This window comes from Symphalangus syndactylus, chromosome 17, assembly GCF_028878055.3.
Source record: "Symphalangus syndactylus isolate Jambi chromosome 17, NHGRI_mSymSyn1-v2.1_pri, whole genome shotgun sequence".
NCBI classification, from domain to species: domain Eukaryota; kingdom Metazoa; phylum Chordata; class Mammalia; order Primates; family Hylobatidae; genus Symphalangus; species Symphalangus syndactylus.
The window spans coordinates 57508812-57532223 of NC_072439.2; the positions used below are offsets into that span (position 1 = coordinate 57508812).

The 23412-nt window shown below is 38.7% G+C and overlaps 1 protein-coding gene and 1 long non-coding RNA gene across 5 annotated transcripts in view; one reads left to right on the plus strand and one right to left on the minus strand.

Moving 5' to 3' along the window:
* The window catches only part of PLCH1 (phospholipase C eta 1), a 274017-nt gene that overhangs the window by 5083 nt on the left and 245522 nt on the right, over positions 1-23412 (minus strand). For 2 of the 4 annotated variants that reach the window (XM_063620279.1, XM_063620280.1), the window contains 11 exons: positions 19249-19320; positions 15404-15495; positions 12043-12140; positions 9066-9245; positions 8869-8976; positions 7452-7576; positions 5506-5590; positions 3382-3528; positions 2734-2813; positions 1181-1240; positions 390-744 (listed from right to left, as the gene is read on the minus strand). In XM_063620279.1, the coding sequence (XP_063476349.1) occupies positions 390-744; positions 1181-1240; positions 2734-2813; positions 3382-3528; positions 5506-5590; positions 7452-7576; positions 8869-8976; positions 9066-9245; positions 12043-12140; positions 15404-15495; positions 19249-19320 (1402 nt within the window). The remainder of the gene's footprint in view (positions 1-389; positions 745-1180; positions 1241-2733; positions 2814-3381; positions 3529-5505; positions 5591-7451; positions 7577-8868; positions 8977-9065; positions 9246-12042; positions 12141-15403; positions 15496-19248; positions 19321-23412) is intronic. The other 2 variants (XM_063620283.1, XM_063620281.1) reach the window with 1 other exon arrangement.
* On the plus strand, positions 740-1832 carry LOC134732911 (uncharacterized). Its single transcript, XR_010116467.1, has 2 exons — positions 740-1083; positions 1672-1832. It is a non-coding gene; the product is annotated as an uncharacterized lncRNA (long non-coding RNA).

A 23412-nucleotide genomic window follows, 5' to 3' on the forward strand; every position in this document is an offset into this window, starting at 1 on the left:
ACGGAAATGTGTTATATGGTAAGAAAAGTAATACGACTATATTCACCCTCAGAACAAATCAGTAAATATGGCACTCATTTGGAAAACCAACATTTCAAATCCTATTTTGCAGGTTTCATCTTCCTGTCTGTGCCATCACACCTAATGGCTCCCCTATCCCTCACTGTCAATTTCAGATGTTGATATTATAAAGCTCTTGGTGAGGAGGAAATGGATCTACCTGGCCCCCAAAGTTTAAAATCTTCTGGTCTAGAAGATCACATTACAAAGTATTTACTTTTCAGTATATTTTACTTTGACTACAGAATGTCAGCCATTTCATAATGGTAAACAGGGACTGAAATGCAGCCTAGAAGGGTTTATTCTTAGAGAAACTTGAAGCATCTTACCCAGAGAGTTTTCTTTTCCTTCAATGTCTTTTGCTGTTTCAGATACAGGCAGCGACAAAGCTCCCAGAAGGTTTCTGTCAACAGGCATAGAGACAGGGCGTGCTTGCAAACTGCGTGTGGTCCTCCTCAGCACGCCATCTTGATCTCTTGTGGCCTCGAACACAGAATCCTTTATCTCCACCATTTCTTGGAAGCCCATTTTGCTCTTTTTCCTGCCTTTGGCTGGGGCGCTAGCTGTGCGTCGCAGAATTCTATCTCCAATGGATCGCTTCCGTACATAATGGGAATTGTTTTCTGAAGAACTGTGCCTAGGATTCTTATTGAACAGTCCCTTCAGACCCTGGAGTTGTCTGTTCTGAAGACACAAAAGAACCAACCACAAGTTAAGCAAATGCCATCACGTCAACAACTTGCCTTGAAAATGACAGCTCCATGAAAAATGAATATAAACCAAAATTGTACAGCCATTGAAATATATTCAAACCAAGAAAGCAGCAGCTCACAGCATGTTTGCACAACTTCATGCACATCTTATCAACCTTACTTTGCAAGGACTTCAGCCTTCCATTCTTACATCAAGCTTTCCCAGAAGTTTCCTACCCAGAGATGACAAAGTGGTAGGAAAAATCTCCACAGCTCATAGACTGCTATGAACTTCAGGCGACTTAAAGCAATAGATGCATGTTTCAAAGTGGTAAGCAGGAAAATGGAGTGATATGAAAAAGCATGCTGCCATAACCACTTAAAAAGAAATATGCCAGCCAGAACAAAGCACCATGCTGAGAAACTACCTTTGTAGCTCCTAGAAAGTGCAATATAGTATAACTGGGGTTGAGTATTAAAGGGCTCCACTGTAAAGGAAAAAACAAAACACAACAAAACACAATTGGGGCTCATTGAAGAGGGTGTCACAAGTAAACACAAAAGAAAAAAAAATGCATACATGTCTATAAACGCTTTCTCTTAGTTTTGGGTATTTTTAGTCTTACACTCATTCATTGTTCAACCAATACCACTACACTGTGATGTGTGGATCCCAACCCAAACACATCTTGAAAGGAATAAAGAGTATGACTCATAAATGGACATTTATTTAGGAGAGAAGATGGAGGTGATATAGAACCCTTTCAGATTTTAATTTATTTCTGGCTCAAGTTTTAAACAAATTCAGAATGTAATTGTTTCCCTCAACATGATAAATGCTAGAGATAATCTGTAGTTAACCTGGGATTCCTAGAATTCAAGAATCATTTTTGAATTATTTACATTTGTGTCTACTTAGATGAGAGGCAAGACCCCAACAAGCAGCACAAACAGAAATCCAGGACTAAACACAGGAAGTTATGGTATAAAACTTCACCAGTCTTAGAAATTAGGATCCTTACCCCCATCTCCACGCCCTTGCTGACCGATATGAAAATAAACATTATACTCCCTAATTCATGCTGAAATGGTCCACTCCTTATTAGTTGTAGTCATAATAACATTAATATTAGCCAATATTTCTGAGCATTTACTATGTACCAGGCAGCTTTCTAAGGATAAGATATATATTTATTTATGAGGTAGGTATTATTTTTATCCCACATTCACAGATGAGGAAGCTTCCAGCTAAACAGATTTTCTGGTAAAGAGCACGGGACATTTCTAGGACCCATTCAATGCTTTAACAGTCCCTCCAAATCCTGTGTGGTCCTGAAAATTCATACTGCTAACCAAGTCCCCAATTACTTGACACGACCAGAGGACAATCTATTGATTTGTAAACCTCAAATGAGTTCTATAACCAAGACAAAAGCATCAGGAAAGAACTAGAATGCATTTACATGGTCTCCTTCTCAGTCCTATAGACAGCTTTAGAATCCATTCACAATTTTTAGATTTTCAGTTAAAAACATTGGTACCAAATGAATGTAGCCTGCCTAGAAGTGGCTGGGATCACAGCCCAGTTAGTACAGGTAATTCATCAACCATCTGAGACACTACATTTCCCACTGAAGCCAGTTGAGTCTTTTTAAGGATTAAAATAAAACTCAACATTTAACTATATCTTCATTGTTTTAGCCCAACAGATTACTGCCTGAGAGAATAATAGTTTTCTCAATTCTATTAAGCCCAGAGAGGGCCCCTGTATAGAAGAAATGTGTACACACCTTAAACAGTGAAAAGAGTACAGGTGGATCAGGACATGACTGGAATAGCAGACTGGGCTTGCTGGGCATCCTTAGAGTTTTTGGTTCAAGAACAGTTTGTCAAAATTTACATTCCTATTATGCAATTAATCAGTAGCATTGTTGAGGACCATATTAATGTATATGACTTTAAATCCTACGATCTTTCTCACCTTTCCATAGATTTCATTGATGGTTATGTGTACAAATATGGACGCTTCTGTCAGTCCTTCCAAATAGACATGCCGGTAGCCTGATAAAAGGAAAGAGAGTCATTGCTTTTTAGTTGAACTTGCATTTGGCTTTCTCATGGGTGCAACAAAATTAAGTATCTGACTTGACTATAGTTCTTTTTTTTTTTTTTTTTTTTTTTGAGACAGAGTCTTGCTCTGTTGCCCAGGCTGGAATGCAGTGGCATGATCTTGGCTCACTGCAACCTCTGCCTCCTGGGTTCAAGTGATTCTCCTGCCTCAGCTTCCCGAATAGCTGGGATTACAGGCATGCACCAACACACCCGGCTAATTTTGTATTTTTAGTAGAGACGGGGTTTCTCCATGTTGGTCAGGCTGGTCTCGAACTCCTGACCTTAGGTGATCCTCCCGCCTCGGCCTCCCAGAGTGCTGGGATTACAGGTGTGAGCCACTGCACCCAGCCCAACTATACTCCTTTACATTTTACAAAGCTTGTTAAAAGTCACATTTATTATATGACACATATTTTATATATCACGTATGCTATTATGTAAGTAACATATCATGTATTATATCTTCCAAAGAAAAAGGAATGGTCAGTCTAGAGAGAAAAGGCCAGCTCATACCTACCAGGCACTAAGCTGCTAAAGGTCACGGTTCTTTGTCCAACAAAGTCTCGTCCAATGGGATCATGATCCCACACAAGGAACCGAACCAAAGCTATTTCTGGCATGTGTACTGTAAATGTCAGTGTTTCTTCCCACACAGGGTTAAATCCTCAGAGAAACAGGAAAAGAAAAATCAGAAAAGCAAAGGACTTGGCTGAAAATGAGTTGGCAGCAACATCTGCAAAGCAGACGGTGAAAATTGCTTGCAATGGTTATTAAACTCATGAAGACAACTAAGCCACTCCAGGATGCCTTACTGGAATAAAGCCTCGAAATTTACCCCCTTGCTAGAAAATAATTGGTAAGAAAATTGCCTGTAAATTATCACATCCAATCTATTAATCTTTGATGCCTAACTGTATTGTAGAGAAGTTCTTTAGTATTCAGAATGCTTCAATAAGTTAAAAAATTATCTATAGTAGTGATCTAAGAATAATGTTTTAGCCAAAACAATAAAGAATGATATCCTCTCCCAACAGGATTATGCTTCTCATGCACCAAAGATTCTGCTGCTGTAATAACCACCAACAACCATTTTCTAAGGTGCATTTGCAGGTTTCAACTCCTATTGTACATACATCATCTTATTTCTTATAGCAATTCTCTAAGGTTTTTTTTAGAGGATTTTTAGAGTTTTTAGAGTAGAGCAGGGTTTTGGTTTTTGTTTCTTTCTAATTAAAAAATATATATTACTGACTTTCAAAAATATATTACTTTCAAAAACTACACAAGTAACACTCATCTTTTAAAGTAGGGAATATCAGTATTTATAAGACATTTTGTAGTTGAGAAAATTGATGTTCATAGACAATAATGTGCCCAAGGCCACACAAGGCCTTACAGTTAGTGACAGGGTCAAATTAGACTGTGCACTATCGATTCCCAGTAGCTTCTCACGAAGCAAGACCTTACTGCATGAATGATGGCATATTTTCACAGCTACTGAAAAATAAGTTAAAAAGGTATATAATTCACCTCAAATACTAAAACACAAAAATACATTTACTTGGTAAAATTCTCTCTGATAAAATAACTATAAAAGCTGTTAAAAATTCAAGTACTCCATAAGATTCTGTTTTTTTTCCTTTCTAAAAATGAAAATAAGTTTTTAAAAATGTATGCATTTAGGAGGTATTGACCACTTAACCCTATTAAAAAGCCTCAAGCTAATGAAATAATTATGAGCTGAAAAATCACTGAGATACCTCTCTTGAATCAGAGAAGATCTTTTTGTTGACTTAGTGGTGACCTCTCAATTATTCCTGAGACTAAAAAAAGAAAGAATAATCTATTGAACATCGGTGGGAAAATGCAATTTAAGAAGGTTTCTTTCTGTGTACATGTTTTTCCTAAGTTATAGGTTTGCCCTACTCTGGAACCGTAGTGTTACTTCAGGGACTCCTTGTGAACCCCTAATTTCTCAAATTAATGATTATGCTTCCAATGTATTTTACAGTATTAATCACAAGAGATTGAGGGAAAACAGGTATACAATAATGTTTGTGAAATGTATGAACAAACAAATTTTAAAAGATTACAAATAAAAAGACATGAGGCTTGGGTAAAGAAAATTTTCTTTATATTATGGCCAAAATATAAGAAGAATGCTGCCCCTCCAATTGTATATAAATATTCAAGAAGTAAACTCGCCAGACTATATTGTGCTTGCCTTTAGAGTTTTACATGCTCCAGAAAAAGTGAGAAATTATCAAGACACATAGGCTTCACAAACGAGAGCTTTGAGAAAACGCATGTCATAAAAATACAATGTAAACATATAATGGAGGCATTTCCTCAGTGAATTTTTAACCCAATTCTTTAAAATATCATTTACTCTTTTTGCTAGAAAAAAAAATTTCCTTTAAAAGCAAAAGTCTGGAGAGCCTAGATTACAACACCATCAAAATAAACCATGCATCAATCCCACAGTTACTTAGTTTTATGTGTTGAAAAGCTTTTGACATAAACTCAGATGGGAGTTACGGATTTTAGAGATTTCTTGCTCTTCTACGTAGACACTTTTTTTAGTGTAAATTCTATTTCCAGACCATCTTCATTAAAAAGTGAACACAGATTATCATCTTACCATTGTCATCTACCACACGGGTTTGATCTTTACAACAATCTACTGGCAATCCAATAATTTCAACTTCAACAAAAGGGTCAATGATCTATTAAATGAAGAGAAAGTACTATTACAAATAACATATTTCTATACATATCTTAATTAATCTGAGAATATTGGCCAAAATGTCTACATTTCAACAGCAACTGATTTTACAAGGTGCTTAGTAAGAAAAAGAAATGGTACTAGGTGTGGTGGATTCAGATATATGAGACAAGTATAAAAAATATTAAATTACCGTTTGCCTCTATTTATTAACGCCAACAAACTTTACCCAGTGAACCTACAACTTTAGTTCAGGGCAAACACCCAACAGAACTGAGATGTTTTGCCCATGCACAAATGCTCAGAGCAGCTGTATTTATAACAGTCAAACACTGGAAACAACCTAAATTTCTATCATGAGTAGGATGGATAATTGTGGAATATGCGTGTTTTTGTTTTTTGTTATTTTGTTTTTTGAGATAGGGTCTTACTCTGTAGCTCAGGCTGGAGTGCAGTGGCATGATCTTAGCTCACGGCAGCCTCCACCTCCCAGGTTTAAGCCATCCTCCCACCTCAGCCTCCTGAGTAGCTGGGACCACAGGCTTACGCACCACACCTGGCTAATTTTGGTATTTTTTGTAGAGATGGGGTTTTGCCATGTTGTCCAAGCTGGTCTCAAACTCCTGAGCTCAAGCAATCTGCCCACCTCAGCCTCTCAAAGTGCTGGGATTATAAATGTGAGCCACCGTGCCTGGTCAGAAATATGTGTTCAATGAATACTCTCAACAATGAGAAAATAAAATTCTCCTATATAACATAATGTTAAGCAAGCCAGGTACAAAAGAGTACCTACTCTAAGAGTCCATTTATATGAAGTTTAGAAATAGACAAAATTTGTCTGCTGTGATAGGGGTTGGTGTTTGCTATGAGAGGCAGCGGGGAAGGTAGATATTGACTGGGAAGGTGGACAGGAGCCTTCTAGGGATTCTGGATATGCTCTGTCTTGATCTGGGTGGCATAATAATTAATCAAGCTATGCATGTTTGATTCGTATACTTTAATTCCCATCCTCTCCTCTAGGGGGAAATATCTTGTCTTGTTCGTCACCTGTAGACTCTCCTTTCTGGTACCAGTTCTGGGCGATGAACAATGAAGGAATAAAACCCAAAGAATCTAGAAAGAGCTGACCTAAGAAAGTCTAAAGCAGAGAAAGTAGACTTCTTAAAGCATTTATGGCGGTATCAAATTGTAGAGCTCTGTGATTTCCTTCCTTAAGATCCAAAAATGATGGTTTAACAGGCAGGAGTGACAAAGAACCTGAAGTAATGGATCAGCTCTGAGAGGAAGGGCATGAACATAGGAGAAGCTGCTATGTAGGGAGAAAACAGACCACCAAGAAGGTAGAATGGAAACAATGGGCTAAGAGCTCTGGAAAGGAAAAAAGACTGTGGCCACAGATGAAGACACTTTAAAATCACGCTACACAGGTACAGCAGATGATAATAAGAATCAGCACACGGCCAAGGAGCAGGTGGCTGATGTGCAGCAGGGAGGAGCATTGCAGGAGGAGAGGAATGTGAGGTTATATTATTAACGGAACATTGCCTTTCTAGGTTAAGATATACTCTTAGGCAATGTTCTGTTAATAATATAATTGTCTTTGCACTCCAATTTTAGCAATGCCAGTGTCAACCTTAAATTGTGAATTCAATTGTGTGCACTCATGCCTTCAAAATAGACGATGGACAGCAGTACAGCAAAAACTGTGTGACTTACCAATAAATCAGTTAATGTCTGATAAGCTGAGGTCAGTGCTCAGTTATGAACACACATACATCTCTGAAGACATTTCAGATAAAATGTAAATGCACTAAGATAATCACATAATTAACCACTTAGACACATAGTCATAGGCAACTTACCTCGCCTCGATCTCCAAACATGGAGTCTGGAGGTTTGGGGAGTTGCTGTCCACTGATAACTTTTAGGATGAGCTGCTTTTTGGGGTTGGCAGGAAGAGGGTCACCAGAGAAAGGGTTGAAAGTACCTAGGCCAAGTAAAGTATAAGTTGGTAACATAAGAAGAAACACACACGCATGCACAGCTTAAGCTTGTAAACAAACAAACAAACAAACAAAAACAAATACTGAATTACATGATCACATAACTATCAGTGTGGCATAGCTGTGGTTTTCATTAGAAACCATGTTGCCAAAGGCCAGTGGAGTGCGCCAACTTTAAGCAAGTGTTTGCAATGCAACGATCAACTGTGGAATGGAGGAAGAGAAGCATTTTATTTGAACACCAACAGTGTAAAAAGAAGAACAATTATGTCAGATTCAAATAATTTTCTAACCTAAACTGTCTCAGGTATGAGTGAATATAACAAACAGAAAGAAGACCTGAAATTAAGTAAATAGCAGAGCAAGAAAATGTGCAAAGCATAAAATCTTGAAGATAATCCTGTCAACAACTTTTTAATCTGAATTGTTATAAACGTAATTTGGAAATTTTAAAAATAATTTTAATGAGTAGAACCAAAAGAAAGTGTTGTTTGAGTTAACACATTATCCTTTTTTTGTTTTGTTTTGTTTCTTTTGAGATGGAGTCTCACTCTGTCACCCAGGCTGGAGTGCAGTGGTGTGATCTTGGATTGGTTCACTGCAACCTCTGCCTCCTGGGTTCCAGCGATTCTCCTACCTCAACTTCCCAAGTAGCTGGGACTATAGGCACGCACCATTATGCCCAGCTAATTCTGATTTTCAGTAGAGATGGGGTTTTACCATCTTGGCCAGGCTGGTCTCGAACTCCTGACCTCAGATGATCCGCCCACCTTGACCTCACAAAGTGCTGGAATTACAGGCGTCAGCCCCCACACCCAGCCTATCCTTTCTCTTTTGTTAGCACTGTTTTGTAATTGGACTACACTGAGTAAAAGAGCTTGATAAAATTGTTTCAGATGAAATTGAAGCTTCCCAGCAGGTCACAGACTCACATTACCTAAGATAGTTTCTGAAAGATCGGGCTCAGACCTTAAAAAGCAATCCAGCTTATATGGGGCACTGGATTTCAAGTGATAACCCAATGCTATCCATGTCCCTCTTTCACACACAACCTCTCAAGATAGCATTCTAAACATCATAGCTAACCAAATATTAAGTAGTGGTGACAAGAATTCTAATTCACATTCAAACACCTTAAGCTATCTTTTTGAAAAAAAAATGTTGAAAAACTCTGGGGTATCACACTTTCTAAATGGCTTCTTTAATAAAGGTTGCCTGCATTTAGACTATGAAATTAACACACACCTGCATTTATGACTATGAAATTAATACACACCTTTGCACATTTGCTGGGGTTTGAGGACATAGCCACAATTGCCATTTGTCTTGAATTTGGCTCGGTTTAACTGCATCATTCGTCCTTCAGATTGGTAATTCAATGCCACTGTGCAAGTTGAAAGTTGGAGAGAATTAGGCAAGATGGCGGCATAGTGAGAATATACAGAGAACCACTCTTTCCCAAGGAATACACACCTAGCTGGCAGCCTGCGTTCCAGTAGGGGAGAGGGTTGAAGTTACTGGAATCAATGCGGTAGGCAGAGGGGTAAATCCTCGTGAGTTGCTTTTGATTATAAATCATGAACTGCTCTGATTTTTGCTGAACAACCTGATGTGCTCTTGTTTCACTGAATGATAACACATTTCCTGTGGTTCCTGGCAGTTTTTAATAGAGAAAAAAGGGAAGTGAGAACTACAGCAAAGAAAACACCACGCACAAAAGACTTTATAATAATGTCAGATTATACCAGTAGCAAAAAGCAGAGCACTAGAGAGTGGATTCAACCAGAGCAGAGGCAGCTCCTCAACAGAAAAGACCCATAAAATTCCACTCATAGGGCTCTTTTGCCATTTTGAGGCCAAATCAGAGCTGTGTGTCTTGCTCAAGTAGCTGTCTATTTCTGGGTCCCCTGTTCTCCCTAAGAATTCAATCATCCCGCTAATTTATGTCTATCTGGCTAGCATGAAAAGAACAGGTAGAAAAAATAACTTAGAGTATCTTTGCCAAATATATAGACAACCATGGATAAATAAAACTAGATAGCTTCTTCCTGATAACAGGAAGACATTAATTGAAGGCACTCATCTAAAAGGCGCACATGTAAAACATGTATTAATAGTAACATCCAGGATCCAAGAAAATAAAGGAAAATGAACAATTATAAAAATAAAAAGTTGAGTTTTAAAGTTGCTTTGAATAGAACTATGGAACAAGTCAAAACCTGTTTGGGAGAAAGCAATAATAATGGAGAAATAGAGGTCAAAAGCATTATAAAGGAATAAAAGTTTTAAGAACAAGGACAGACATTCACCTAGCCACGCATATAAACTATGGAAAAAAGTAAAGGGAGGTAAAAGCACATGAAGCCTGTACTAAAGTTTCTGCCAGCACAATCATCAGGAGGGGTCAATCTAGACTCACAGAAGCTGCAAATTTGGGGGTCATAATGGAGTAAAGCTCCAAAGATTTAATATTCCACTCTTGTCTCCAATCCCACCTTTTGTACCATATCTACAAAGCCCCCGCTATTTCCACTCCTTCACCAAGAACCCATACCCTATCCCCAAAATGGCTGCCCATATGTCATTTGAACATGCTGGAAAAGACCAGCCCAGATAAAAAGACCTAAAGTTACCTAGAATCTCATTCTTATTCAGCCCTAATAAGCTGAGTGTGTCTGAGCCCAGACAGAGAGATATGGTCCATGAAACCAAAGAGTTGAACTATATATGGTCTTGCTGAGCCAACTGGGCCTGAGTCATATCTAGACTCTGCATGTTTATTAACACACAGTTTCCCAGGGCCCCTGTGGTCCTCAGGGTTGTACACCCTTAGATGTCAGATGCTGCCCAACTGACAATGATACTCCCGAGTTGGAAGAGTCAGGAATACAAATTGTGGCAAAGAAATGAGAGGATTACAGTTTTTAATGTGATGATGTTTCCAGTTTAGACCCTTCCCTGAAAGATATATGTTCATATATTTTTTATTGGCATAACCTATTAACACAGTTTACATATCTCAAGCATACTAATATTGAACTTAATTGCAGATTTTGATGAGGGATGTTTTAAACATTATAGGAGAAAATATCTTTTTGACAAGCCTAATTCAGATGCAATAGGACTATAATCAATACTACTGTTTTGTCTGTCTCTCCACATAAATATGCATATCACAATATCATTAATACGACCTTGCTAATTAGGCACATATCAATTAGTATATTAATAGAGTTGAGTTGTATCACATTAGGATAAGCCATGCATTCATTATCTAGTTTTCATTTTGTGACTGGCAAAAAAATTAAAAAGACAAAAACAGCTGAAGTTCAAGAGCTAAATAGTACTCAAGATTAATTTCCATTAAGTTAATAGGATTATGTTTTCCTAGCCATTTGTTGGAAATTTTTATTCCCTAAACCAAATATACCTTTAACTTAATGCAATCATTCCCAGAGTTTATTTTTGAGCTAAGGGCAATTGTTATAAGAGTGTGTTGCTCAGTTGCTGAGAATCCTACAGCTTCTCATGCTCTCACATGTGAAATTCATTTAAATCTTGTATAATTGTTACCATTTGAAGAGGGAATCAAGGCCAAAGGGAAGAAATCTTTCTGCAAATAGAAAAAGATACATTTGTGGAGTGGGGGCTGGGCAGGGGGAGATGGAAGGGAAGAATCCTGGAGGTTTGTGAGGACACAATGTTGTTTTTCCTTCACTTAAACTTGTTGAGAAATTTGGAGGTCCTGATTTGCATTTCAGTTCCACTAAAATTAAAATTAGATGAAAAGCCACATGACAGTAGGTTTTTTCTGTAAGCATTCAGTAACTAAATGAAATAGAAGATAAAGGAGACAAGAGTAACTAGCAGGAAAGCCAAGAATATGAATAGATGTGACTAGAATTTCTCAGCTCCGTGTGGCAACTGATAGGTGAAAAACAGTGATGGAGACAATGCTACTGAGATTTCTGCTCTTTTTGTTAAAACTTCAATCTGGATTAAGCTATTTTCACCCAAGTCAAAACTTTCACTTAGAAAATATAGGGCTTTTCAAGGTGTGATTTTAGCCAATTAATTTCTTCTTTTGGTCATTCGCATTTGGAATGGCCATCTGTGACCTGGTCCTCAAGCCGGGCCTGGTCTTCACAGTTCAAGTGTTGCAGGAAGATCTTGCCCTGAGGCACTTGTCTTTGTATAGTAATAAAGTCCTCCTCGGCCCTGTGGGAACTTTCTCTGGCCTCTGGTCAATCAGGCAACCACAGTAATCAGTAGAACCCTCCATGTGAACTCAACACCATAGCAGCAGTGAGTTTCCTGACACTCAAATTGGTCTCTACATAGTCCCAAAAATGTATGTTGATAATGGGATTAACAAAAATTCATTAACAATTGAAAAAGAAAGGTCAAGAATGTTTACTCAGAGCAGAATGAGAAAACTCTCCATCCTTACCATCATCCACAATGTCCTGAGCCGCCACGGAGTTTGTGTACACAACCAAATCAGAGAGTTCTCGGCAGAGCTTCATGGTTTTCCTTCGGCGACCCAATCTGTGAAGTACCCACATAGGACGCATGACATTTTGGAGTTGAAAGAGGTTTGGGTTCTTGGTTATCCCACTTTCCTTATTTAAGACAATGATTTAATAGGGAATACCTGCCTCAGGTCCTAAGGGAGCCAGGACTGGCACCCAAGTGTGCTTCCTAGTTCAGTGCTCTTTCTACCACAAAATCCTACTACAGTAGTCCCCCCTTATCCTCACTTTCCCTTTCCAGAGTTTCATTTGCCCATAGTCAACCATGGTCTAAAAATAGTAAGTGGAAATTTCAGAAATAAACAATTCATGAGATTTTTTTTCTTTTTTTGAGACAGAGTCTCTCTCTGTTGCCCAAGCTGCAGTGCAGTGGCACAATCTTGGTTCACTGCAACCTCTGCCTCCCGGGTTCAAGTGATTCTCCTGCCTCAGCCTCCCGAGTAGCTGGGACTACAGGTGCACACCACCATGCCAGCTAATTTTTTTGTATTTTTAGTAGTGAAACAGGGTTTCACCGTGTTGGCCAGGCTGGTCTCAAACTCCTGACCTCAAGTGATCCACCTGCGTTGGCCTCCCAAAGTGCTAGGACTACAGACGCAAGCCACAGCACCCGGCCATGAGTTTTAAATTGTGTGCCATTCTTAGTAGTATGATGAAATCTTGTGAGGTCCTGCTCCGTCCCACTCTGGACGTGAGTCATCCCTTTGTCCAGCATATCCATGATGTATGCGTCATCTGGTAGACATCTTCTTATGTGACTGACTGTGGAGTGGAGGTTTTGCAGTGCTTATGTTCAAGTAACTCTTATTTTACTTAATAATGGCCCTAAAGTGCGGGAGTAGTAATGCTGGCAATTCAGATATGCCAAAGAGATGCTGCAAAGTGCTTCCTTTAAGTGAAAAGGTGAAAGTGCTTGACTTAATAAGGAAAGAGAAAAACAATATATATATAGGGTTCACTACTATCTGTTGTTTCAGGCGTCCACCGGAGTCATTTCTCATGATGACGTGGGGACTATTGTAATGTGGTTTTATTCACTGCTCTGCCAGGAATCACTGCCTCTTCTCATGCACTTGTGAGTTCTGCTGTGAAAGGCTGGATTCCTACTGTGACCCAGTTAGGGAGTAACACCAGAGTTCATCAGGGAACTACGTGGCCTTTGCAGGGAGGAGACCAGGGCTAAAATGGAACAGAAACACTGCATAGTGGGTAGTGGGCCACAAGAATTATATACCTAAAGGGAAATATGCCAAATTTCCATAGTGATTATTGGAGAGATGTAATTACAAAGGATGTTTACTTTCTTCTTTATACTTTTTCTACGTTTTCCAGCTTTCTTAAAACAAATATTCATTACTTTATCTAGTGCTGTTTTTATCTTAGATATTTTAATAGTTTTCTCTCTCCTACAAACTACTCCTAGGATCTTCTCTGCAACCTTACAAATTGTACCACCACTCTCTACTGCAGTCAAGTCCTCTACAGACCATCACATTCCCCTCACACACACACTTTTCTCCTATGGGAAACAACTACCAAAAACAAACCTAAACTTTAGTGTTCAATTAAACTTTATATTTAAGCTCCAACAGAATATCTATACATAAAATAGTAACTAATTAAGAAGGGCAGAGGAGATGTATGTGGTCCATACTCTAGGGAACAGAAACAACATGTGTTATTTTCTGCCTTTTTGGTTATAAGTATCCTAGTAGGTGTGAAAAGGTAGTTTATTGTAGTTTTGATTTATATCTCCCTAATGTCTAATAATGTTGAGCACCTTTTCATGTGTTTATTGGCCATTCGTATATCTTCTTTTGTGAGGTTTCTTTTAGATAGTTAGATGTTCCCCATAGGAGAAAAGTGGGTAAGTGAGGGGAGTGTGATGGTCTGCTGAGAACTTTACTGTGGTAAAAATCAATAGAAAAAAGAACGCATGCTCCTTCTTTACCATATAATTAGGAAATTCTATAGCCACTGGTGAAAATCTGATTTTGTGAAGGCTAATGATTATAAATCAGTGTGAAGTCATGCCTAGAAATTATAAGTAAAACTGTAAGACATTCCGTGATATGGAGAAATTCTACAGAAAATTAACTCTTTTTATTCCTCACCTAGATGTGCATTACGTTACTGAAGTCCCAAAAGGACATCATCATAGATGCTCAGGCCCTGATACCTATTATGGGAAAATCTACAGTTGACACTAAGCAGCATGCAAAGTGATTTCATGTGATACCTGTATTGATGTCTCCTTTGCACACATTAAGATTATTGTAGCTTTCCTCAAACACTGCCCTTTCCCTGGCTATATGTGTCAGAGTTAAGCCTTTCTCAAACTTACATACGACAACAGTCACAGCAGAGGTCTCCCAGAAGGTGATCCTATTATTTTCTCTTTATCCTTTACTTTAACTATATATTCAGTTTTCTGTTCCCTAGAGTAGGGACCACATACATCTCCTCTGCCCTTCTAATTAGTTACTATTTTATGTATACATATTCTGTTGGAGCTCAAATATAAAGTTTAATTGAACACTAAAGTTTTATTTCTACAGGGCTTCTATGCTTCTAATTTCATTTTTCAATAAAGGCAAAAGTGTGTGTATGTATCCATATCTATCTAATGTATATAATTTATATTTCTTTGTGAAAGTTATGGTATAAATAAACTGCCAGGAACTCCTGTAACGAATCATGTGTCACGATTTGGATTCCGAAAATATGGTCATGTTACTCATCACAAATACTATCAGCAATAAAACAAACAAACAAACAAAAAAGAACTTTTTCTGAATACTTATTTAATTGGGCCAGGGCTTACGGGGCTAATTAGTTTAATTCCTTTAATCCTTACAATGACTCTAAGGGACAGATACAATGAGGAGCCAAACTTGTCCCATGTTAAAGTTGGTAAATGGAGGAACAAGAATTTGAAATCTGGCTGATTTCAGATGCCTGGCTCCTAACATGGGCTTAGCACCCATCTTCTTTAGTCTCTTGTGATGTTCATGTGCTCCCTCCCTCTTCTCTGAAGATACCTTTTACTTGACAACTGCTGCAGCTAACATTTATAAAGAGCTCATTATGTGCCAGGCACAGAGCTGAGTTCCCTACATAAATTATAATTTCATATCCAGCTGTTCTTCACATGTTCCACAGTACAGAGTACTTTCCTTGTGATCCAATTCTCTAGATATGTACAAGAAAAATGACTAAGCTGACAAGGAGGGAGGGGCCTCAGGAGTGTGAGTAGGAAACATGGAGATGCTTTCTTACCTGTACAGCTGGCCACCCTCCTTGCCAGTATTCTGCTGTGTGTCTTCCTCATCATCAGTACTATAAGATTTAGACCGTGATTTTGTAGTTTTCTGCCAGAAAAATCAAAACAAACTCATTGTATCAAGTATATTTACAACACGCAGAGAATGAGCTGGGCTTTAAAATGCACGTGTGCACAAGCACAATAACTTGGAGGGAAAAAATGACCAAATATTGCAGCTTGCTTCACCATTAATAACAAGCCTATCTATCTAAGGCCATAACTATATTAAAATATTAATACAAAACTGAGAGTTTCATGATCAGAAACTGACTTCGAAGACACATAAAGTTGATGTATTAGAAAGACTTTATTAATCATGCATTTTGAAGGTTTCTGCTAGGGGTGGAGTCAAAGTTGCAGTATCTATGTAAATGATTATAAGGGACAAAATGCCCTTTTGTATAGGAAGCTCACTATTAATAAACTGTAAAGGGCACATTTGGTTTTTTAAAAAAGGATATGTAGTAACTTTTAAAAAAAATAAATAACTACCATTTCTGCTTTTGATCAGTATGCACTCAAATGATCATCTAAATCAAACTTCCCTTTTGAGATTTTGACCCATTTTCATTTCTAGCAGCAGGAGAAAAAAATTGCTACCCACAGAATACAGGCTGAAAGGCTCCAGGTCTAATCTGGTGTCTTTTGGACAGATTAACTATTTCACAACAAAACTTTTTTGGGATGGTATGATTTCATCCCCACCAATTTGGAGATAGCCCCAGTATTTAGGCAACACAGACCTCAACAATACAAATGATGGGCCGGGCACGGTGGCTCATGCCTGTAATCCCAGTGCTTTGGGGGGCCGAGGTGGGTGGATCATCTGAGGTCACGAGTTCAAGACCAGCCTGGCCAAAAAGTGGTGAAACCCCATCTCTACTAAAAATACAAAAATTAGCTGGTTGTGATGGCAGGTGCCTATAATCCCAGCTACTTGGGAGGTGGAGGCAAAAGAATCGCTCGAACCCAGGAGTTGGAGGCTGCAGTGAGCCAAGATCCCAGTATTGTACTCCAGCCTGGACAATAAAAGCAAAATTCCATCTCTAAATAAATAAACAAACAATACAAATGATGGGGAAGGACCACCCCAATAATTGCAGAAAAACTTGCCATCAAAAATACAGTGTCTACAAACAGAGGTAAGATGTTTAGACAGAGAACCCTGGACATCAGGAATGTGGCTTAGAAAGGGAAAGGGTCTCAATCCCCAAATTACCATAGGACCATGCCACCTTCTAGATTTTCTCATGCTTCTCCTAAACCCCCCCAAAAATTAAACAAGCTACACTGTTGGCATAAACACACTCAACTTCTCTCTGTTTCACTGACAGTGAGGTGCCAGTTTGGTTTGGAACCTTCTCTGGCATTATTTATGCCTTGAGTACCTCAGCTTGAAGGTATGGAAACTGTACCATTTGATGATCTCATGTTTCATCTTTCACCAGGCTGGTAAACTGGCTAACCTCACTAGCTTCCTATTGGATCTTTAGAAAGAGTGTGGCAAGAACATCTATTTCAAAGGATTATCGTTGTGATGGTTAAATAAATGGCACAGAAAGTCATTCTGTAATCTATGTAACATTACCTTTCCATTTAAAATACTGTCAATATTTATTAAAATAATCTATAAATAGTCTCATGGACAACAATTTATTCTTATAACTTGAGGTATGATAAATTTTAATTAGGTGAAGTACTCCCTAAAACATCTACTTTGAAAGACTATTTTAATTGTAATGACAAGTTGCACTCCAGAAATGAAATATTCTCTAATTCCACATAGTTAGTAATTTGAGTTATACAATAATAAATGTCTTTTTAAGAATCATTTTTACTATAAAATGCAAAAATTAGAAATAAGAAATGAATCACCAATGACAGATAACATTCAGAGAATGATATATTTTCTGGACATACAGTTTTGACACATCTTTTCATGGTTATCATACCATAGAATCTACTTCTCATCTTACTTTTTCATTTAATGTTTCACAGGTTGAGCTCTTCCAAGGGATCATCTTTTAATGGCTGCATAATTGTCCATTATGTGAATGACTCACAGATTACTTACACAGTCTTTGGAGGTGAACATTTTGGTTGTTTTCAATATTTTGTGATAATGACTAATCTGACTAGCCTACTAATAAATTATCTCACTGATGGGCAGGAAATTTTAGATATGACATTCCTTAAAGTAGAAGAAATAGCCTTACAGAAACCTCATGTATAATGTAAAGTTCTCCATCTAATAATTGAATTCTTATGTAAGTTTTACTGACAAACAGCTCATCTGTCCAGGAGACACCAGATTAGTGTAACTTTTTTTTTCACTATTTTGTTGAAGTGTAACATACAGTTGGGACAGTACACTGGTCATAAGTGTGCAGGTTGATGCCTTTCACAAATCAAAACCACATATGCAACGAAATAGAATATTATCTGTCCCCCAAAAGCCTTCTGATCCTCCAATTCTGTCATTCTCTGTGAAGGCAATAACTATTCTGATGTCTACTCTATAGGGTTTCTTTTGCCTGGTTTTGAATTTAGTATCAATGGAATAAAACTGTATGTACTCTCTTGGGTCTGGTTTATTTTGCTCAACATCTTGTTTATAAAGATCATATTATTGCACATAGTTGTAATTTTGTCATTTTCTTAGTTAACTATTCTCTTATATGAATACACCACAATTTTTACTCATTCTATTATCAGTGGACATTTGTACTTTTTCCTCTTTGTACTATGACCAATCTCAATATAAATATTGTTATTTCTGTCTTTTTTTTTTTTTTTTTGTAGATGGAGTTTCACTCTTGTTGCCCAGGCTGGAGTACAGTGGCGCAATCTCGCCTCACTGCAACCTCTGCCTTCTGGGTTCAAGCAGTACTCGTGCCTTACCCTCCCGAGTAGCTGGGATTACAGGCGCACACCACCACTCCTGGCTAATTTTTATATTTTTAGTAGAGATGGTGTTTGGCCATGTTGGCCAGGCTGGTTTTGAACACCTGACCTCAGGTGATCCACCCACCAAGGCCTCCCAAAGTGCTGGGATTACAGGCGTGAGCCACCACGCCTGGCCTATTTCTGTCTTTTGACATATACCTAACAATAGAACTGCTAAGTCATAGTACATAGTGCAGCTGTAGCAGATACTGTGAAATAGTGGGCCAACATACTTGCACGAATGTGCACAACCATAAGCAGTGTTTGAGAATGAAGTTCTTCGTCCTCACTAACATTTGGTTCTTGCCATCTTTTAATGTTACCTGTTGTGGTGGGTGTATATGGAATCGCATGGTCATTTTAAATTGTGTTTCCCAGATGACTGATGGGTGAATCCCTTTTCTTTATTAGCAATTTGGATATCTTCTTTTGTGAAGTGCCTGTTTAGGTGTTTTGCCCATCTTTTAGAAATTAAGTTGCCTATCTTTTTATTGATTTATAGAAGCTATTTATGTATTCAGGATAGAATATATAATACACATACCAGTTTTAATAACACATATCCATTATGTATTGGATATGTGTATTTAAGATGTTAAATACAGTTGTTTTGGATATATTATTGGATATATGTATTCAAAATATTCTTTCCCAGTATGCAACTTGCTTTTTGATACCGTTGATGCATAGAAGTTCTTAACTTTTAAAGTAGTTTAAATATCAATCTTTTCCTTTGCTGACGTGCTGTTTAAGAAATCTTCAGTTATTCCAAGGTCATGATGATATTCTCCTGTTACCTTCCAGAATCTTTAACTTAACTGAATTATGCATACTTATTACTCTTAATTCATACCTTATGTTTTCCAAAGTTGGTCATGAGGGATCGTCCATGTGATTTCTTTCCACTTTCCTTTACATCTGGACTCTGTATAAATAAAGGCATAATATAACTATTTATCTTCTTTGCTTTTGTCTTTTTCCTTAGTTCTGGTGGAATGGCAAGGGGGCCCTCTCTTCTCTTCTGTTTGCCTCCAGGTGAGAAACAAGCAGACTCCACTCATTTCCTAATGCTCCACACTCCACTACCACAAAAGTGGCTCTGCCTGCCTTGGAAAGGGAAATATTGGCATGGAGAGATGGATGCCAGCCAGGACGCAGCAGCTGCCTGCACCTTCCCAAAGCTGAGGTCAAGGGCTCTCAGCAGTGTGCAGGTGTGCTGGCCCTCATGGCGTCTGTTCACCAGGCTCTCCACGGCACAGGACGTGTTCTTTTAAATGTTCTGAGCGGGGTTAAGTCATTTTCAGTTAAGTGGGGATTCAGTTTCGGAAAATGACCAAAAGTCATTAGCAGCCAATTCTATTGAATAAAGAAAGTGGATCACATTGACTAAACAGTGCTGTGTGGGATTTTAAAACATTATAAATAAATAAAATCCAAGGATATCTATAAGATAATAAGATTGTTTTTGTTTGTTTAAAGTAAACCAAGCAAGTTTGTCTGTTCGTTGAAATAATTGCCTCTGTGATGAGCACTGGAAAGAGGTATTGTAGCCTCTGAATTTTTCCTCACATAGGTTAATTTTCCAGTTAGAGATACTGGGCCAACTGTCTTTCCTGGAGCCTATGTCTCATTAGGTAACAGAAAGGCCACCTGCTAAGAGGGTTTAAACTCTTATTCATTTGTCATCCTTAAAAATATGTTAGATGGTTCATTACTAATAACATGATATAAGGAGAGCCCAGTAGGCCCCACCTGACCAAGACTCCAGCTAAACAGAGAAGAAACAGGTAACCACATAAATGGAATAAATGTGGGTGAGCAAAAACAGTTAAAGCCAAAAGGTTGGGAAGGGCATCTGTATATGCCCATAGATGCTAATCAAAGATGCAAGTAGGGGTAGGAAGAGGTTAGGTGGAGTCCAAGAACTGGTTGGGGAAAGAGCAGTTCAAAAAATGCTGGAGGAGTAATGGTGAGGGGTTTACAAGGTGATTGATGTTAGGTAACTGTTAACTGATTCATATATGTTTATTGCTTTTGGAGATCGATTAATGTGGATCACTAACTGTTCAAAAACTGCGGAATTAAGAAGGCAGCTGGATGTGGTCATAGATGTAGCACTGCTCTCCAAGTTAGAAGACCCAGTTCTGCCACCAAGTAGCTACATTTCCTTTAGCAAGCCTCTTCTCTTGGTCCGTTTATTTTTTTTAATCTGTGAAATGGACCAATTAATCTGTGAGTCCCTTTCTATTTCTAGTAACCCATCTATTGGTAGGGGGACTATGCCATTTATTGTCCAAAACAGGACCTTTTAAGAATAAAATGGGGTACTTCTAATAATTATGCTGGGACAACAGGTATAAAGCACAGCTGTCACAGGCAAATTGGGGTATATGATCACCCTATTTAGTAGGCACCTACTATACCCTAAGGATAATGCTAATTGCATTACATATATTCTCATTTACTATGCATAACCAACCCTGGGAATAAGCATAATTAAAATCCCAATTTTACAGAAAAGGAAAGCAGAAATACAGACTAGTTAGATTATATGCCCAAAGTTACAAAGCTTGTTGGTGATAAAACAGGATTCTGTCTAGCTACGAGTCCTCTCCCTGGCTTCCCTCCACTTCTCCAAATTTTCTATCCCATTCTCACTCTCTTTATGTAGGAAATAGATATCTACAAATACCTATCACCAACTTTGACCTCTCCCTGAGCATCGGCACATCTTTCACTGAATTATTGAGTAGGACATTGTCCTAGGAACTTGTAATGTATATAAGGACAAGAGCAAACAAGAGAGATGCAGACTGTCCCTACTGGGCTTGCAGTCTCATAGTAGACACAAAAGATTGCAACACACTGTCATAAGACTATAATGGGGAAAGCTTAGGGCACTGTGGGATTGCACAGGGAGACCATCTACCTGGATTTGAGGATTAAGAACTTCCAAGGGGACATGACACAAAAGCTGAAGCCTAAAGGTAAGTACAAGTTATCTATGTGAAATGGGGAAGAGGAAGTGTACTATGGCCAATAAAATAGCCAACACGAAAGCCATGTGGTAAGAGCATGGTACCAGGAAATGAAGAAAGTGGAGGTGTGCACGTGTGGACTCCTACACATGCACACTCTGTAGGTGTCACCGCTGGGAGCCAGAACAGAAAGGAAGGATCTTATAGGCTATTATCTCTGAATTTGAGCTTTATCCTCCAAACTATGAGGAGCCCTGAGATGATTGAAAACAGGAGAATGACATGACCAGATGCACATTTGTGAACTATCACAATGGCAGTGGTGTGAATGAGACATTAAGCAGGGCAGCTGAGAGCTTAGGAACTTGTTAAGGTTATTCAGGCGGCAGCAGTTCAGATATAAAGAAAGCAGCAGATTCCAGAACTCTTAAGAAACATTCCCTGTGACTACTAAGTTCTTCCAGCCTGAAGGCGAATTTCATTTTTACTTTTCTTCAGGGCTCTGCAGGAAAAAGACAGCACAAGTAGAAACCAATTCTGCACTGTTGATTGACAGTCCAGAAAAGTAGAAGCTGGAGTGACGTGCTGCCCAGAGCCACACTCAGCACATTCTCAGCTTTGGATTTAAACTGACATATGTATCTGGCACAGAGGGACTCATCTCAGCAGTAACTTGCCTTTGCTTGCCCAGTGAACCAAAACCATATTTTTAAAACATAGTAGTGTAAAAACCTCAAAAATAAGTAAAAAGGAGATGAGTTTTGCTACACTACCTCTCTAAAATTTTCGGTTCTCTTACCATTTTACCTGATGGAGAAATTGTCATTAGGATCTCTTCAGTGAATAGTAAAAGATAGAAGGGCTTAATTTGTTTCTTCCAAAATATCCAAGCCTTATGGTTGCATTTCCAATGAGAATAATCCAGGATGGGGCAAAGACTTCTCCAAACGCATAAGGGAAGTAACTGGCCCAAATAAGCCAATGAGAGTTCATTAAGGACAAGAAGCAGAATCAAGATGGGCTAAACAAGTCTGATCTTACAGGCACTTGTGGTGTTGAAAATAAATGGCTGGAGGCAAGGAGGGTGAGAAGATTGTTACTATTTATAGAAATAATTAAGAAAATCCAGAATTATATGGTAAACTATAAGGGCAGTAATGCTGTAACTGACCTTTTGGTTGTCTCCCCAGTATTCCATCTGCCCCTCTAACATGCAGTTCAAGAGGAGCTAAACTTGACAAGAGCTTCAGAGGTAAGTGCTCACCGGCATTAGCAAGCCAATATTATCCTATACTCTGGCCAAGTACTGTTTCAGGAAGGACACTTACCCATGGCCACTATGATTAGCTTGGGAGTAGGCACATGAACTAGGTTAACAAAACTCTCATTTGTTAGCTGGGGCAAATATGCTGTCTCAATCTCTCCGGACATGGACCAAGAAACATGTAACTCATGGGGCTGTTGGCAGTTATCTCGCAACCATCATGGACAGGAGAAATAGACTTGAGATGACACTGATGGCATGATAGGTAGAGAAAAAAGATAAGAGCTACAATGACACCACTGAGCCTCGGGATTAAATCCACCCCATAGGCCATTCTGCAAATAAATTTGCCCCTTACCAACATCTTCTTCGTCATTGAAGCCATTTTGAATTAGGATTTCTACGTTTAGAAACTAAATGGGCCTGAGGAACAGCCTGGCAGTTGGATGGCTAGACTTGTATAGGGTCCAGAGGGCAACCATCAATGCAGAATGATCACTTAGGATTCAAGGGTGGTCACCCCCATATGATCTTCCTTCTGCCTGAGGAGCCCTCAGCCCTGGAAAACAGGTGGTAAGTAGCAGGGAAGGCAGACATCTAATGAATGTGGAGAGGTGGGAGGGTAAGGGACACAGTGGGCTGGAACTTCTTCCCTCACCTGAGCATGCATTAGGAAGATGAGTCTGGAAACACTGGGCTTTGTCCTGAGGGTCCGAGTGGAGCAGTATTTGAGTCATTTCTACCTCCACCCAATCCACTTTTAACTATTTCTCAT